Below are 19,004 nucleotides of genomic sequence, written 5' to 3'. Positions count from 1 at the left end.
TGTTTTGTTTGTTTTTTTTTTTTTTAGGGCTGCACCTGAGGCATGTGGAGGTTCCCAGGCCACGGGTCAAACCCGAGCTATAGCTATCGGCCTACACCACAGCTCATGGCAATGGCAGTTCCGTAACCCACTGAGCAAGGCCAGGGATCGAACCTGTGTCTTTATGGATGCTAGTCAGATTGGTTTCCACTGAGCCCCGATGGGGACTCCAAGGCATAAGCTTTACATGAGCTTTGCCATAGACGTTGGTTTCTCTCCAAGATGTATATTCTTTTTTTTTCTTGGTCTTTTTAGGACTGCACTCGCGGCATATGAAAGTTCCCAGGCTAGGGGTCCAATTGCAGTTGCAAGTCTAGCCACAGCAAAACAGGATCTGCAACCTACACCACAGCTCATGGCAATAGGGGATCCTTTAACCCACTGAGCGGGGCCAGGGATCAAACCCTGTCCTCATGGATGCTGGGATACTAGTTGGGTTCATTACTGCTGAGCCACAAGGGGAGCTCCGAGGTGTGTATTCTGATATCAAGAAAGGCGTGAACCCCGGTTACAGGCCTTTCCACGTACATTAGTTTTATGTGGTTGCTCTCTACAGTGGAGTCTCTTTATTGAAATACATTTGATGTATAACATGGTTCGTTTGAGCTCTGCTCCATGAGGTAGCCGTTGCATACTCCATGAGATAACCACAACAATGTGTGTGTAGTTAGTTGTCCTCAAAGTTATTCCATTTTTGGTGTTCCTGTGACCCTAGCCTGGGAACTTCCATATCCCATGTTCCATGGGTGCTGCCATTAAAAAAAAAAAAAAAAAAAGTTTAATAAACTTTTTTTTTTTTTTTTTTTGCTTTTTAGGCCAGCACCTGCGGCATATGGGGGTTCCCAGGCTAGGGGTCGGATCAGAGTTGTAGCTGCCAGCCTACACCAGAGCTACAGCAACGCAGGATCCTTAACCCACTGAGCAAGGCCAGGGATCGAACCTACGTCCTTGTGGATGCTAGTCGGGTTCGTTAACCACTGAGCCACGACAGGAATTCTGAACCCGAGTCTTCACGGATACTAATCGGATGCATTTCCGCTGTGCCACAGTGGGAACTCTCAACATTTATGAACACGTTCCTTATGCTGGCTCTTACCTCCCCGGGGCTTCTGTATTCTGTAACCAGAGGTTTCTGTCTTTTAATCCCTTTACCGGCCTTGCCTCTGACAACAACCGCACGTGTGGTCTTGGTATCTATGAATCTCTCATTGTCTTTTTTGTTTCTTCGATTCCACATGTAAGGGAGGTGGGTAACCTGTGTCTTTCCACATCCGACTTACTTCACTTAGCATAACACCCTCTAGATCCTTCCCTGTTGCTGCAAACGGCCAGACGTCCTCGGGCTGAGTAATACTCCACTGTGCGCAGTGGCCACACCGTTTGCCTCTCACCATTCATCTGTTAGGGGACACTATGGTTGCTTCCCCATCTTGGCTCCTGGAAATAATGCTACAGTGAACATTCAAGTGCCTCTATCTTCTTGAATTAGTGTGTTTGGTTTTTTCCAGTAAATACCCCGAAGAGCAACATGTGGCTCATATGACTAGTTTTTTGGGGGTTTTTTTTTGAGGAAATTCCATCATGTTTCCCATGAGCGTTGTACCAGTGTAGAGTCCCAGCCAGAGCGCAAGGGCTTCCTCTTTCTCCACATCCTCACTCGTTATTGTCCGACGATGGCCGTTGTCGGCTGGCGCGAGGTGGCATCGCGTGGAGCTTTGGCTCCGCACTTCCCGTGCGGTCAGTGACGCTGAGCATCTTCCCTGCTTCTGCTCACCATCTGCATGTCTTCTCGCCAACCGAGATTCCCACATGATGAGTAGGGCCTGAATACACCCGCAACTGTGGTCTGAATCGCTTTCAAGTTCCCTTCTACTAGGAAATCTCTGATGATCCCTAAACCTTAAGCTTGGGATAAAAGGGCTGCCATGTATGTGAGGCTCAGATTTGTTTTCCGTATGTACTTTCAGATGCCTGGTGAGGCTTGCAAATTGCGTGTAAGCTTTGCCACACTCATGACATTTGTAAGGTTTTTCTCCAGTATGGATGGTTTTGTGTTGGGTGAGATATGAATGCCTCGTGAGGGCTTTGCCACACTCATCACATTTGTAAAGTTTCTCTCCAGTATGAGTTCTTTCATGACCCCAAAGTTGCGACCGTTCAATAAAAGCCTTCCCACATTCATTACACTTATAAGGTTTCTCTCCTGTATGAATTCTCTGGTGTGCCATGAGATTTGAACGCTGGGTAAAGTGCTTGCCACACGCATTGCATTTGTGTGGTTTCTCTCCAGCATGCATTTTCTGATGTCTGCTAAGGTGTGAAAACTGGCTAAAAGCTCTGCCGCATTCATCGCACTTGTAAGGTTTCTCGCCCGTGTGCATCCTCTGGTGATTTGCAAGGTGTGAATTTCGACTGAAGACCTTGCCACACACATCGCATTTATAAGATTTCTCTCCTGTGTGGACTCGCTGGTGTGTGGTGAGGTGTGAATACTGGTTAAAGGCTTTGCCACAATCATCACATCTGTAAGGTCTCTGTCCAGAATGAATTCTCTTGTGATTTGTGAGGTTTGATTTTTTGTTAAAAGCCTTCCCACAGTCATGGCAGCTGTACGGTTTATCTCTAGTGTAATTTTTCCTGTACTGTGCAGGTAACAAAGTGTTTGTCGCACTGGGAATTCTATGCAGGGGTGAGGAACTGTTGTTGACAGATGTCTCCACTTGACCGTGTTCATACATTTTCTCCTCAGCTGGAAATCTCTGCAGTTCGGCCACCTCTGCCTGCAGCCTTCCTCCAGTCCTGCTTTCCAGACGCTTTATATCTTTGTTTCCAGCAGTGCTTGTGTTACTTCTCATTTTTAGCAAATTTCTCAGGAAGAGCTTGTCATGCATGACAGATTCACATGGGTGACTTCTTACAGAAACACTCCGAGGAAAATTAACTGCGGATTTATGATCCTGATCTTCTCTATGAGGTTTTTGTTGCGGGTCAGAAACCCGTCTTTGTAACGTCTTGCATCACGTCCCCACTCACTCTCAAACTTTTGGGTATTTTCAGAGTCTTCCTTGAGATCGAAATTCTGAATGCCATGACTTAGTCCTTTGCGGTATCTCTAGATGGCATGATTCTCCTGTATCAGTGTCCTTTCTTGGTGATAAATCCTTGATTGCAAGTCCAGGAGAATAGATTCCTATTAAGAGTTGGAAAATAAATATATTGAATTACATAATTACAAAAAAATATAATACAGAAGTTTCTTAAGCATGGTCCTCAAACACTGTGATAGTTTTTTTTTCTTTTTATACTTTTTCCCTTAATTTTTTTCTCTGATAATAAAGTTTCGAGCACACACTACACACATTTTTTTGCCATATAACTTCTAATTAAATGATACACCATAGTTAGAAAACTGATCTATCTAGTGGCTTATTGACCTGGAGGAATGAAATCATAACCGAGAGTTCAGTCTTCTCTCCTCCTCAAACTTTATAATGATGTGTTTAATAACGTGACTTGAGGCAAGAAAAGAAAATCTATACAGTACAATAAAAACTGATAAAAACATTTTCAGGGGAGTTCCCGTCGTGGCGCAGTAGTTGCTGAATCCGACTAGGAACCATGAGGTTATGGGTTCGATCCCTGGCCTCGCTCAGTGGGTTGAGGATCTAGCGTTGCTGTGGCTGTGGTGTAGGCTGGTGGCTACAGTTCCGATTAGACCCCTAGCCTGGGAACCTCCGTATGCCGCAGCAGCGGCTCAAGAAAAGGCAAAAAACAACAACAACAAAAACATTTTCATAACCCATGATAATCTAGCAGGTAAGTTAATAAGTAAGCACAGTTATACAAAATAATGGCCTCTGGAGTTCTAAAAAGTTCTTCTCTATGTATCATAAAAGAAGATTTTTCATTCCAGAAGGAACACACAATAGGAAAAATAAAAAATAGGTTGAGAAGCACTGAATTTTGAAATATCAGGTTCAGGTTAATGCATGTACGTGTGTAAAGTCTAAGAGTTAGGGAAATAACTGAAATCTCAAATCACATGACATGCCTGTGGTTCTGTAAGAGCGTCATTTAACCACTCAGTTATGTGGCAAAAAAATATATGTACCATATAAATGCATCATTTGAAAATTTGTTATCTAAGGTCAGAGAGAACATTCATATGGAAAAAATTACAAAAAGATGAAACAAAATATAACGTGGGCCAAGGTCAGTCTCTGATACCCATGACCCCAAAATGGCGTAACTAGCAACTAAAGCTAACTGTTCAGTCCTTACTATCTGCCATGCACTATTTCCAGCCCTATAACAGCATTAACTTATTTAATTCTTCTAGAGGTAAATCATCACGGTTTTTCATATAAAAGTAAAGGACCCACATGCTTGTACATCTATCCCTAACTCACCCAGAAAGCAAATTCAAGAGCCAAGCTTTGAACCTGGGTGTGCACAATAAGATGCCAAGTTCATAACTATTACGCAGCATCCCCCCATCCCGGCAGCACAGATTTCGAGACGTCCCAGCCAATGACCGTGTGATACAGGAAAGGGGTTGTGTCGCTTGGCGGGTGACTGTCCTGGGAGTCCCAGCTGACAACCGAGTCCTGTTCTGCTCGTGCCACGTCTGCACAGAAACCAGGCGATGCTGTCGATCTGAGCAGACGGTACCGTGTGTGAGCAGAGGGCCTTTCCGTACGTGCTGTGTGCCGGGGGGGGGGGGGGGGGGGGGTCCTGCGGAAACAGGGGAGCCTGGCTGCTAAATGTGAACATACCCCTAGGGGGTCCCAAGAGCGGTCACTCAGCTCCATAAGAACCGGAGGCGAGGCCAGGACTGGGATTTGGTAAAGCGAGAGTGGAAGTCGCGGGCAGTGTGGGAGCAGAGCCTGTGCCTGCAGATCTGCAGGGCTGGATGGGGTTGGAGCAGCTGAGACCCTGACCTTGGAAAAGACCTGCCACCGGGAGGGTCGTAACCGTGACTCACGCTCCAGGCACTCGTGATGGAGCACGATGGCGCATGATGTGAGAAAAAGGACGTATGTGTGCACGTGTGCCTGGGTCACTTTGCTGTACAGTAGAAACTGACAGATACAGTAAACCAACTGTAATGGAAAAATAAAAATCATTTAAAAGCAAAATTAAATAAAATGGGGATAACAAAGCCTAAAAAAAAAAAGTAACTTATTCCTATGGAAACTAGACGGTGGGTTTGGAGGCCATGGGGAAGGTACTAGAAAGGGAGTTAGTGTGCTGTTAGGGGAAGGCTGGAGGTTTCCATCTAGTCCAGTATTTGCTCTAAAAATGATCAAACTGAATAATACCTCATAAATTCCATTTCTAGGCACACACTTAAGAGTCATAAACATGTTCCAGAAGGTATGGTCAAGTTTACTCTTAGCAGAACCCGAAAGGAAAGACCTGGAAATGGCTACGAAGAGGAGAATGAATGAATGCACTCTTATAAACACGTGTGGAGGCAGTAAAACCCTCCCAAGGGTCCGGCAGTGGAAGATGACCCTGGGCACTGGACGATGACCTCCTGGCGGGAGCAACAGAGGTTGACTGGTGGGAACAAAGTTAGCAGGAAGCTTTGCTAAGGTTTCACGTCTTGGTGAACGTGATGATATTTGGTAAGAATAACCTGTGAGCTACATTATTTTAAAAGGAGCATCAAGGAGTTCCCGTCGTGGCGCAATGGTTAACGAATCCGACCAGGAACCATGAGGTTGTGGGTTCGATCCCTGGCCTTGCTCAGTGGGTTAGGGAACCAGTGTTGCCATGAGCTGTGGTGTAGGTTGCAGACTCGGCTTGGAAAGAGAAAATAAAAGTATCAATTTTGGCATAAGTAGTTGTGCAAGTATCTTTGTTATACAAAAGCCATGGAATCTCTTGCTGGAATTTTTTTAAGTATTTGACATCATATCCCTGAAACGTTAAACATCATAATTCCAAGTATATGAGACATCAGATGGGAAGGGCTCTTCCTGTGTCGTATGTGACGTATGTGAATGAATAGAAATTAATAGGCACTCACCCAAAAGTGGTGAATTTTGACTTAAGAAATAGCAGCAGAAAATAATCGCTGATCCATATGTTACCTGACCAGCCCCTGCTCCTTAAAGGAGTGTTACTCCTTTTAGCAAATGCCCTAGAAAACAGAACGGTCTGTGTGGACAAGTGTTGTCCTCAGCAGCACTGAGGCATCGAAACAAGTCTGGCAGTGCCATGCAGGTCACGGCAGCAGCACCTGCAGAGAGATGTGCCCAGAACAGCCTGAAGAATGGGACAGTGATGGGCTATCAATCAAGAAGGACCCGGTGACGGGTGAGACTTGGTTGAAAAAGAGGACAGGGAATAAAAGAGGCGACACTGAAACCTGTGATTGAAGGATGGTAAGAAAATTTCTGGGAAACTGTTGGAAGCAGTAATAATAGAAAACTCTGGCAAATCAACCAAATGGTATTCTGTGACTGAGACAGTAACACTACGAAAAAGTATGTTCTGAAAACAACAAAAATTCTCTTTAAAAACTGCCAGAGCTTTGAGGAAACTGTGTTAAAATGAGTGTTAGGCAACTAAAGCCCCGCTCTCACGGCCCAACCCCGGAACCCTGAGAACACCCCGGGTCAGAAATGATGCGGGGACGACAGCGACCTTCACTCACCGTGGGTGTTGCGGCCAGACCGGCAGGCACTCACGAAGGGGCTGCTGTTTCAGCAAAACGAGCCAATGCGATCTAGCAGTCACACCACGTGGTATTTACACAAAGGAACTAAAACTGTCTCTACGAGCAAAAACATGTGCACATGAAATACAACAAATAAGCCTAAGATGCAGTCGAAACCAAAAAAGAGCCCAAACAGGCAAAGCACTCTTGAGAAAGAATAACAAAGCTAAAGGCTTCACATTCCCTGATTGCAAACCATTTTACAGTGTGGGAATTCAAACAGTAAGTTACTGGCATTAAAACAGAGCCATAGGTCAACAGAAGAGAAGAGAAATCCCAGAAATAAAACCACGCATGTGTGGTCAATAAATTCATGGCAAGGACCCAGGTATATACAATGGGGAGGACACTGACATCAGTAATCAGTATTGAGAAAACTGAGCCACCACCATCATATGCCCTCCGCATAAATTAAACTCTAAGCAGATTAAACACTCGAATGTATCTCCTGAAACCATAAACCTCCCAGAGAAAAAGAGTAATAAGGTTCTTGACGTCTTGCCAATGATTTTTAAACTCTGAAACTAAAAGTAAAAGCAAAAAGGACAAAAATAAACAAATGAGTCTACATTAACTTAAAAGCTGCTGCATAGCAAACTATCAACAGAAAGTCAACCTATGGGCTGGGAGAAAGTATTGGCAGAACATATATTTGATAAGGGGCTTACTGTCTATATAAAGAACTCACAGCTCAGCAGCAAAAACAAAAATCTGATTAAAAAATGGACCTACGACCAAGAGATATAGGAAAAAAATGTTCAACATTATGCATCATCAGGGAATGAAAATTAAAACCGTCACAGGAGACTGTCTCACACAAGTCATCAAGGCTTCTATAGAAAATAAGGGTTGGCAAGGATGTGGAGACACGGGAAGCCCTGCGGTCTGTTAGCGGGGATGTCAACTGGGGCTGACACGACGGAAGACGACAGAGATGGGCCTCAAGTACTGGAAATAAAACTAGGTTCCCCTTCTGGGTGTTGATAGGAAGAAAAGGGAAACCTGATCTCGGGAATAGGTATGTGCCTCCCCTGTTCACTGCGCAGTATTGTACTTAAATGTCCCAACAGTACCTAAGTGGCTAAAGCCGCGCTGGATTGTGGACCACGTGCTGGTCTTCCGCCATCACAGAGAAGGACGTCTTGCCACCTGCGACCACACGAAGGGCCTCATGCTGCCTGAAATAAGGGAGACACAGACAACTACCTTGTGGTTTCTCGGACATGTGGAATCTTAAAAACACACGACAAGCCTATAAACATAGAGAACAAATTTATGGTTATGGCACAGGAGAGGGAGGTGGGGAAAATGGATAAAGGAGTTGCAATGGTTTTTTTTTAAGTTATCAGTGTAGTGCTTTCCATGTATGAGGAAGACAGACATTTTTAAAATACATCATGCGTGGGAGGTTTTTTTTTGTTTTTTACGGAAAAGCTACTTAGACGTTATCAATAAACTGTGCTGTATATACAGAGTAAAACTACATCTAACTTTTGAATTTTCACTTTGTGGCAGCATCTGTATCAGGACTTCTTCCTACTAAGTGCATCCTGATGACCACCCAGGACAAAGCAGATTTTGGCTCCACTCGCCAGACAGACGTCGTCAGGACAGGGACCAACTAAGACAGGATCATCTTCCCAGGGATAGAAAGGCTTTTCTGCCAAGTGAGCCGACCCTGCTTCGGCCAGACCATGGTTTTTCAGAGTGACATTCTTACCTTGGCCAAAACAGGTCTTACAGGAGTTCCCTTCGTGGCTCAGCGGTTAACGAACCTGACTAGGATCCATGAGGATGCGATTTTGCTCCGTGGGTTAAGGATCCAGTGTGCTGTCAACTGTGGTGCAGGTCGCAGATGCAGCTCGGATCCTGCGTCGCTGTGGCTGTGGTGCAGGCCGGCAGCTGTAGCTCTAATTTGACCCCCAGCCTGGGAACCTCCATATGCCAAAAGAAAAAAAAAAAAAGTACTTTTATAAACAGAAAACGTCAAGATGAAAGTGGCCGGTAGAGTAGCCACAGGGGAGCAGCATGGGTGCTGTGACCCATGCAATTATTTGTGTGGACACGATTCTCAGAGGCTGCAAATACGGTTGATTTTAGTTGAAACAAACAAGAGCACACCCGGAGTTCCCGTCGTGGGGCAGTGGCTAACAAATCCGACTAGGAACCATGAGGTTGCAGGTTTGATCCCTGGCCTTGCTCAGTGGGTTAAGGATCCGGTGTTGCCGTGAGCTGTGCTGTGGATAACAGATGAGGCTCGGATCCCAAGTTGCTTGTGGCTCTGGCGTAGGCCTGTGGCTACAGCTCCGATTCGACCCCTAGCCTGGGAACCTCCACCTGCCGCAGGAGCAGCCCTAGAAAAGGCAAAAAGACTAAATAAATAAATAAAAAGATGTATTAACGTAATTATTCATTGGAGAAATTCAACTCATAACCACAATGAGATGAAGCTCCACACCCTGAAAATGGCTGTAATCAAAGTGTTGGGAAGGATGTAGAGACACCAAGACCCTCACACACTCAGTGCAGGCAGGAACCTCAAACGGCGCAGCTGCTGAGGAGAACGGTCGGGGTGTCCGCAGAGGATAAAGGTAGCACGCGCCCGAGCAGTTGCCCTTTCAGCTTTATGCCAAAGGGAAATGGAAATACAAACATGAGTCCACACAGAGGCCTACACAGCAACATCTGTAGTGATTGTAGTCACAGCAGCCAAAGGATGGAAAGGACCCAGACGTCCAACAACTCATGCGTGGGAAACAGATGTGCTGTTCATTCACAGACTACTTCAAGGCAGTAAAAAGAAACGCACTGTTTACATGCCACGAAGACCAAAAAACAAACCGAACCTGCTGTAATGGAAAAAGAAATCATTAAAGAAAAAAGCCCCAAAAAACAAAGAAACCCCTTGCACCTGAATGTTTACAGCCGCTTAGTCTGTAATTGTCAAAACTTGGAAGGAACCAAAATGTCCTTCGGTTGATGAATAAAGAAACTGTACTTTGCAGAGAAAATGAACTTCGCAGAACAGACACCAACTCACAGACTTTGAAAAACGCATGGTTTCCAAAGGAGACAGGCTGGCAGGTGGGGGAGACACTGAGGGTTTGGGATGGAAATGCTGTAGAATTTGGTTGGGATGATTGTTGTACCAACGAGTCATTCTACATTTCGCCAAACCTATAATGTATCTAACCCCCAAGAGAGAACGCTGACATAAATATGGACTTTGAGAGGTTAGCTTGTGCCAGCGTAGGTTGACCAGTGATAAATAAAGCACTCTCAGAGTTCCTGCTGTGGCTCGGCAGTAACAAACCCAACTGGTATCCATGAGGACACAGGTTCAATCCCCGGCCCTGCCCAGGGAATTAAGGGTCCAGTGTTGCCGTGTACATCGAAGACGCAGCTCGGATCTGGCGCTGCTGTGGCTGGGGTGTAAGCTGGCAGCTCCAGCTCCAGTTCAAGCCCTAGTCTGGGAACGTCCACGTACCGCAGGTGCAGCCCTAAAAAGACAAAACAATAAAAAATAAACATAGAGCGCACTCATGTGGGATGTTAGTCGTGGGTAAGGGTCTGCAAGTCTGTGGCAGAAAGCACGTGGGGATCTCTCTAACTTCCATTCCATTTTTCTGGGAACCTAAACTGCTTTAAAAAAAAAAAAAAAGTCTATTAAGCCAAAGGTGTTAAGAGGAGGTGCTAACCAATGAGAAACAAAGGAAAAGCAGTAACTCAGTCTTTTAAAAAGTTCCCAGGGGTCATACAGACGCATCTGGGAGGAGGAAATGCTGAGTCGTCAGCACTCGGGGATGAAATCTTCTCACATGCAAAGAACAATATTCATTCCGTGACCCCACAACCCCAAACTGTAGATATAAAATAGCACTAAAGACACCATCAAAATACAGAACTAAAGTTGAGACAATGCTGTACATCAATGCTACTTTGTAGAAATAAAAATAAAAAACCCACGGAACTGATGACTGAATAAAGAAAAATGAAGGCGACTGATAGATTCGCAAGGTGAACCTATCAGTGGTTTAAACAATATCGGCATTGACACAACCAGGAACAAGAAAATTACAAGGTGAAAAAGCCCACCAACAAAAGCAAACACACAGTGAAGGTAGGAAATCGTAGACACACATGGCTGGGAGGGAGGTTAAAAGACAAAAATAGTTAAATCATCTCTATCCACAGTAGGCAGTGAGGGGACACAAAACGCCATTGATGGAAATATGGTGTCAAGAACAGCAGCGGTGGGAGCTTGGGGTTCGGGGATGTGAACTACTGCATCTGGAGCGAACAATGAGAGCCTGCCAATAGCACAGGGAACTACATCTAGTCACTTGTGGGGTGTTGGGTCTTTTTTGGTTTTTTTCTGGTTTTTAGGGCCACATCTGAGGCATATGGAGGTTCCCAATCTAGGGGTTGAACTGGAGCTACAGCTGCCGGCCTGCCCACTATCACAGCAGCACAGGATCCGAGCCACACCTGCAACCCACACCACAGCTCACGGCAACGCCAGATCCTTAACCCACAGAGCGAGGCCAGGGATCAAACCCGCAACCTCATGGTTCCTAGTCGGATTTGTTTCTGCTGCACCACAACGGGAACTCCTCTATCAAGTCACTTGCGATGGGACATGAGGATAATGTGAGAAAAAGAATGTATGTGTGTAAATGTTTGGTCACTGCAGCACAGCAGAAATTGAAACAGAACAATGTAAATCAACTATGATAGAAAAAAAGGACAGTGATCGTGAGGGGAGGAGAGGTCAATGCAGGGTTTTTAACATCCCTTTGTAATGAAGGGATGAACAGCTTAAGACAATCATGTGTATATACAGAGAGCCATACAAAACTCAGGTACCTGCAAACCAAAAACCTATGATAGATATAGACACAGAAAAGAAAAAAAGAATCCGAACATAACGCTAAAGATAGTCATTAAATCACAAGAGAAAAAAAGGACTACAAAAGCAAATATGAAACAATAAACAAAACTGCAGTAGGGACAAACATGTTAATTACCTCGGATGTAAATGAAATAAATGCTCCAACCAAAAGACATGAAGTGGCTGAATGGACACAAAAATAAGACCTGGATACATGCTGCCTTCAAGTTACTTCAGATCTAGAGACACAGAGACTGAACGTGAAGGGAAGGAAAATGGACTTTCATGTGAACAGAAAGCTAAAGAAAGCCGGGGAAGGGACACCTACGTCGGACAAAAGACGTGTGTATGTGTGTCTGTGTGTGTGTGTGTCTTTTTAGGGGTGCACCTGTGGCATGTGGAGGTTCCTAGGCTAGGGGTCGAATTCAAGCTGTAGCCACCAGCCTACACCACAGCCATGGCAACACCCGATCCTAAACCCACAGAGCAAGGCCAGGGATCGAACCTGCAACCTCAGAGATACTAATTGGGGTTTGTTACTGCTAAGCCACAACGGGGAACTCCCAAAACTTTAAAATTCAGACTAATAACAGGAGGCAAAAACGCTACATAGTGAACAAGGGATCAATCCTAGAATAGGAGAATTGTAAACACACATACCCCCGACAGAGGAGCACCTAGATATATATATGGCAAATATTTACAGATACAACTTCCATCACTGGGCAGATTAGATGGAAAATCAGTAAGGAAACAGTAAATCGACTGTAGTTCAATTAAAAAATAAAGAAACACAGGCCTTCAGTAACACATTGGACTAAATGCACTGAACTGATAAACTGAGAGAACATTCCTTCCGAGAGCAGCACCCACATTCTTCTCAAGGGCACGTGGCACACGCTCCATGAATGACCTCCAGTCCCCGGAGATCACGTGCTTAGTCACAAAACAAGCCTTGGTAAATTTCACAAAGCCTAAAGCCATGGCAAGCATCTTTTCTAAACACAACACAGATTAGAAATCAACTACAAAAAAAAAAATTGCGAGAAACAACAAAGCTATGGAAGCTCAACCATCTGCTACTAAACAACCAATGGTGGATCGCTGAAGGAATCAGAGAGGAAATAAAAAATAACCCAGAGAGACAAGCCAGATCCCTACCCCACGGAGCCACCTGAAAATAAGGGAAGTTTATAGGGATCCAAGCTGACCTCAGGAAACGAGAAAAGTCTCCAACAACAGAAACGTACACCCAAAGGAACTCGAAAAATCAGAACAAAAACCAAAGTTGGAAGAAGGAAAGACAGAATAAAGAGCAGCGTGGAAATGAACGAGAGACTGAATAAACAGAAGAGAGGAGTCAGGATGGGGGAAGAGAAAGGGTGCGGAGCTCACCTCTTCCTGCCAACACATCTAAGAGACATCTACCTGGGGGACAGTTCTCCCAGAAAACCCCCTGAATACTGGCAGATCTCAGACAACCAGAACCGCAAGAGAGGCCACCACGTGACCCGGGAGGCTGCGAGGAAAAGGAATCGAGACAGGACCTGCTCCCCCGGAAAGGAAGCTGTGAAACATGAAAAGTTTCCTCACCCTGAGAAACCCCTCTGCCGGCTGGGAGATCAGCCAGGACAGAAAGCAGACGTCAGAGGCTCAGAGGGGAGGGCAGCACCCAGCCCGTGGCGGGAGACCAGCCAGCAGAGGCATCTGTGCCACCTCGCTGCACCTGCCAGCCCAGGATGCATGGCTGCCAGGCACCCGGGGGCTGATTCTGGAACGTCAGTGGGCAGACCTGGGGAGAAGACTGGAGGTGATCTTTCATTCTGAATGCAAACACCTTCTTCAATTTCTCTCTAAAGAACAGGGATTGGAAGCTCTCACAAGCATGCTAGGGATTCACATGAGAAAAATGCAAAGAAAAATAAAACTACATACCCACTTCCGGAGGGAAGCGATGCTCCCCACGGAGAGCAGGTTCCCGTAGGTCTCCAGCATCACGTCCCTGTACAAGGCCCTCTGAGCAGGGTCCAGGCAGGCCCACATCCTCGAAGGTAAACAGTCCCTGAAAGGAAAGCACCTTTCATCAGGTGGACAAAGTGACAGAGGTGAGTTCGACACAAACTTACAGAAGCAGAAACAAGTAAGGATTGACGTGGCTCCAATGAACGTTCTGAATGACCCACGTAAGATACTTCTGAGCAAGTTACATTTCTCTAATTGTATTTATTTTAGTCTTTTTGCCCTTTCTGAAGCCGATCCCTCTGCATATGGAGGTTCCCAGGCTAGGGGTCGAATCGGAGCTGTAGCCACCGGCCTGCACCACAGCCACAGCAACGCCAGATCCGAGCCGCATCTGCACCCTGCACCACAGCTCACGGCAACACCGGACCCTTAGCCCACTGATCAAGGCCAAGGATCAAACCTGCAACTTCATGGTTCCTAGTCGGATTCATTAACCACTGCGCCACGACGGGAACTCCCAATTTGAATTTACTTATTTATTTATTTTGGGTAGGTTAGGGACACTGATTTTTTAAAATTTCTATTAGTTGATTCACAATGTTCTGTGAATTTCTGCTATAAAGTGACCCAATTATACACATACCTACATTCTTTTCCTCACATTATCCTCCATCATGCTCCATCAGAGTGATGAGATACAGTTCCCTCTGCTATGCAGCAGGATCTCTTTGCTTATCCACTCCAAATGCTATATATAGTTTGCATCTAAGAACCCCAAACTCCCCCTCCCTCCCAATCCCTCCCCCTCCCCCTTGGCAACCCCAAGTCTGTTCTCCACGTCCGCGAGTGTGTTTCTTTTCTGGAGATAGGTTCACTTGTGCCATGTATTAGATTCCAGATATAAGTGATGGATTGACTGATTTATGTAGTGAAAGGGAGAGGTTTCATTTCATTCCCTTTCTTGTCTCCATCCCACTGTCCCAGGACCAGTTCCGAGAGGGAGGGAGGGAGGTGAGGACTCTTTTTCCTTCAGTGTTTCTAGTATTCTTCTAAGTAAGTAACAGACTACAAGAGTCTGCAAGTAGGGTTATTCTCAATGACCAAACGATGTTGTGTAATGTTCAGCATCAGCAGAGCCCTCTGCTCTGCCACAGTGACACCAGGGGCACCTCAGCACGGGGGGAAGACAGCTCTCTGCTGCCAAGGGAAGAGGAGGGTGCGGGGGCGATGAACTCCTCCATGGAGACCACCCGGCGAGGGCTCAGCCCTTCCTTCAGGAAGCCCTGCCCTGCTGCCCAAGCCCCCGGGCTCCTGCACCTCACTGGCCTTTCGCCTCCCCCCCCACGCTCAGCCAAGGAACCACCTCCTCCACCTGCCAGGCTCCTCCCTGGGCGGCCAGCAGCCAGTGCCTGGGTGACATGGAAGCCTGTCCCTCTTGTTCACCGGCAGCAACTCTGGAGGGCCACCCCCGCCCCAGAGCGCCCTGCCGGAGACACAACAGCCTAGATTTCTGTCCGGAGGGGGATGGGAAACCATAAAAGGATTTCATGCCAAGAGATGACACAATGAAACTTAGGATTTACTCATGACACACACACAGCAAGACGAGCTGCAGAAAGCTATGCCGCTACCTCCAGGCCTCTGCCCCTGCCTCTTGGTTGACACCATTGTTGGAGGACTATAGCACGTTCAAAATGTTCACTACAACCAGGCGAACAGGTCTCCTATCCTCTCCAAGTCAGAGGTGGGTACACTGAGGCTCAGAGGGGGAGAAGTTGTACCAAGTTATCCTGAGGAAGTCTGAGAAAACAGAACCAGGTGTAGTGTGGCGGCCCGGATAGATTTAAGTAGAAAGGGTTTGTCCTAATTTCAGACTACCGTTCACATGCTTGACCAAGAGAAGCTTCTTTTGCTTCCTTGCTTTAATCAAATTCAAACATTTAATTCTTTTCCAGAAAACACTGTAATCAACAATATGAAACTAGTGGAATTCCTGTTGAGGCTCAGTAGTTAACGAACCTGACTAGTAGCCATGAGGATGTGGGTTCGATCCCTGGTCTTGCTCAGTGGGTTAAGGATCTGGTATCTCCGTGAGCGGTGGTGTAGGCTGGCAGCTGTAGCTCCCATTGGACCCCTGGTCTAGGAACTTCCATATGCCATGGGTGCGGCCCTAAAAAGACAAAAAAAAAAATCTATCTATCTATCTATCTATATATATATATAGAATTACATATAGTTATTACTCTGGAAAAACATGAATAAGGGTCACCCACGGAGATGAGCTCTCAACAACCTCTTCATTGCAAACACCCTGGGCTCTGCTGGAACAAAGTTTCACATCAATCTGAGTGACAGAGGCTGGGGCCTGGACAAATATCTCCTGCCTAACAGAATCCAAAGAAACTTTAAGGGACTAAATATAACTGCATACATGCACAGTCAGGGTAAATTACGAACCAAAAGATATACAAAGGTCAGGAGTTCCGCTGTGCTGCAGTGGGTTAAGGATCCAGCAGTGCTGCAGCTCAGATTCCATCCCTGGCCCGGGAGCTCCATATGCCGCAGGTGTGGCCACATAAAAAAAGATACAAAAAGGCCAAAACCCAACCGCCACTTCTGAGGTATGAGGAGTAAAAGCAGGGCACTGTGCGTGATCCTGGCACACAGCACCACCAAGGGGGCAGGCCGACCACCTAAGCTCCGCCTCCTGCCCAAGCCAAGGCACTGTCCCCACCCTCGCCGCCTTTAAAAAACCAGCTTCCCCCCTCCCCCCGCCCCAGGGAGGGAGCAAGGGCACCTGTTTCTTGTTCTCACGCACCTGTTCTGCATCAAGAGTCCCAAGAAAGCCTTGCCCCAGTTCCTCCTCTGGCCTCTTAGCAATTTCTACGGATTAGAGTCCAAGAACGGGGAACAAATCCAGCCCGTCCTTCAAATCTCACAGAAAGGATGAAGGGGACTTGAGAGGAAAATCGAGTTGGACACTTCAGCTCAGAGCTCACTGCTTAGCAGATCACTTAAGGGAAGAAAGAAGCTACGGAATATTAGTTAAACTAGTTTTCACTGTGAACACCTAGTTAACAACATCTCACCACATGTATAGTAATTTCCCACACATCGGAGTTCCCGCTGCGGCACAGTGGAAATGAATCCGACTAGGAACCACGAGGTTGCGGGTTCGATCCCTGGCTCACTCAGGGAGTTAAGGATCCAGCGTTGCCGTGAACTGTGGTGTAGGTCACAGATGCGGCTCGGTTACTGTGTTGCTGTGGCTGTGGTGTAGGCCGGCAGCTGTAGCTCCGATTCAACCCCTAGCTTGGGACTCTCCATATGCCACAGGTGCGGCCCTAAAAACGCAAAAAATAAATATTTACCACGCATCAAAGAACAGATCCAGTACAGGATACAGTAGAAAGTATATAAACCTCACAATCTAAACAATAAAATTTATAGTGAAAATAATTGGAAATTTAAAACATATTCAACGGCTTCCGATGTTAAAGTTAAAACAAGTGTGAGGCTCCATCAAATTCAGAAAAGATTGACATGAGCCTGAGAAAGAGGATGAGGACCATGGTACTATTAGGAAGGGCCACTGTAGAAAGCACGATGGGGTGATAAACTTCCCCCATTTCTTGGAAGGGAAGAGAATGATCTGGAACTGACTGAGCTAAGTTTCTGCCCTCTGGATGAACTGGGGTTGCAGATGGAGCTATCATCTGAAGCAATAACTAGAAAATGCACATCCCTGCGTTTATAACTCTCATTCTCCTCTGCATGATTTAAACAAGTCAATACATGGAGTTCCCAATATGGCTCAGCAGTAAGGAACTAGACCAGTAACCATGAGCACATGGGTTCGATCCCTGGCCTCCCTCAGTGAGCTAAGCATCTGGCGTTGCCATGAGCTGTGGTGTAGGTCGCAGACGTGGCTCAAATCCTGTGTTGCTGTGGCTGTTGTGTAGGTCGGCGGCTGTAGCTCCGATTCAACCCCTAGTCTGGAAACCTCCATATGTCTGGGTGCGGCCCTAAAAAAAGCAAAAAATAAAGAAGTCAACACATCTACACTAAATTAGCTTTATAAAGACACGAATCAGTACTTCACAAGTGAGTATTCCATATTTAACCAACTCAATACTCACCCGGGCTTGGGTCCCCGCTTTCCTTGCTAAATGCTCTGTTCTCTGTATATGTCTGTCTGGGTCCTTTTGCTTCTCTCTCCTCTCCTTTTGTCCACTTCTCTGTTTCCTCCTATTTCTAGGCATCATTTTGTTGTCCTCCCTCTACTCCTCCTCGTACTGAGTGGCCTTTGCTGCAATCTCTCGCTCTTTCTCCCCAAACATTCTGACGCCTCAGTAACTGCACACACAACTGCCTCTCCGCCTCCCCTCTCTGCTCTCCGTGAGGGGAGGGCAAGGGCGCTTATCCACGCGAGTGAGGACTTTACACAACGGAACTGGGCGGAGCGGATGGGGTGGGTGAGTGGGTAGGGAAGCCTGGAGCCTGACAAAGGTTGGAGAAGGGCAGTCAGAGCAGGAAACCAGGCTACAGGAGGTCACTTTCTATACGGGCCGAAAGCAGAACGCTGGGGCGGGTACCGGCCTCAGAGTGATTTTAACCAGAACCAGACCCGTAAGAGGCAAAAAGGGCGGATTCAGACCGAGAGCGACGAGCACGTTTAGGGACCGTAACTTACCGGGAGACCTCCAGCACCCGAGCGTGGAGACGTGGGACCTGAAGCTCGCAGAGCTCAGGCAGCTAAGAACCAACCTCTCCCGAGGGCACCGGTCTTCCCACCCGAATCGCTTCCGGGTCTGCAGGGAAGTGCGCGTGCGCGGCGGGGGCGAGGCGGGGTGGAGCGGGGCCACCGAGAGACCCGGCTCGGACCTTCGAGCGGGTGGAGTCGGCACCATGGCCTGGAGTAGACTGCGGCGCGCTGAGGCAGTTCGGGTCCGCCCATGTGAGATTCCCGGCTACTCCTCTTCCTTCTGGAAGGCTCTCCTTCTCTGATTTGGATCTTTTGAAAGTGTCTGAGGTCGTTTAGAGAGAGACAGGCCAACTGCAGCATTGGAGCCCCGCAGCTCACTCCTACGGAAAGCCGAGTGTTGAGAAGGGTTTAGGTGAAATCAGAGCGCGGATGGGCACGCGGATGCTCTATGGCGTGGCACGAAGTTGGCGGGCGCGGTTGCGGGCGCGGTTGAATCCGGAAACTTCAGAACTTCCAGCAGTTACAGCTGCTTTCCCCGCCCCCCAGATCATGCTGAAGTTCCTGGGCCTACAGCTAAACCCGTATCTCAGCAATGACACCGGCTGCATCTTTTTTTTTTTTTTTTTTTTGGTCTTTTCAGGGTTCCCAGGCTAGGGGTTGAATCGGAGCTATAGCTGCTG

The 19,004-nt window shown here is 46.9% G+C and overlaps 1 protein-coding gene and 1 long non-coding RNA gene across 2 annotated transcripts in view; both read right to left on the bottom strand.

Annotated features, from left to right (window-relative positions):
* Nucleotides 1-1,027: 1,027 nt before the first annotated feature.
* The window catches only part of LOC125132723 (zinc finger protein 83-like), a 40,980-nt gene continuing 23,003 nt past the window's right edge, over nt 1,028-19,004 (bottom strand). Inside the window, exon 6 of the mRNA XM_047790370.1 lies at nt 1,028-2,662. Within this exon, the coding sequence (XP_047646326.1) occupies nt 1,575-2,662 (1,088 nt within the window). The 3' untranslated portion in view covers nt 1,028-1,574. The remainder of the gene's footprint in view (nt 2,663-19,004) is intronic.
* LOC125132727 (uncharacterized) lies at nt 6,502-18,958 on the bottom strand. Its single transcript, XR_007136305.1, has 4 exons — nt 18,313-18,958; nt 13,593-13,719; nt 7,840-7,944; nt 6,502-6,823 (listed from the first exon to the last, which is right to left on the bottom strand). It is a non-coding gene; the product is annotated as an uncharacterized LOC125132727 (long non-coding RNA).

This window comes from Phacochoerus africanus, chromosome 8 (genome assembly GCF_016906955.1).
Source record: "Phacochoerus africanus isolate WHEZ1 chromosome 8, ROS_Pafr_v1, whole genome shotgun sequence".
NCBI classification, from domain to species: Eukaryota; Metazoa; Chordata; class Mammalia; order Artiodactyla; family Suidae; genus Phacochoerus; species Phacochoerus africanus.
The sequence above is the reverse complement of the archived record's forward strand: the minus strand, read 5'-3'. Positions and strand labels throughout refer to the sequence as shown.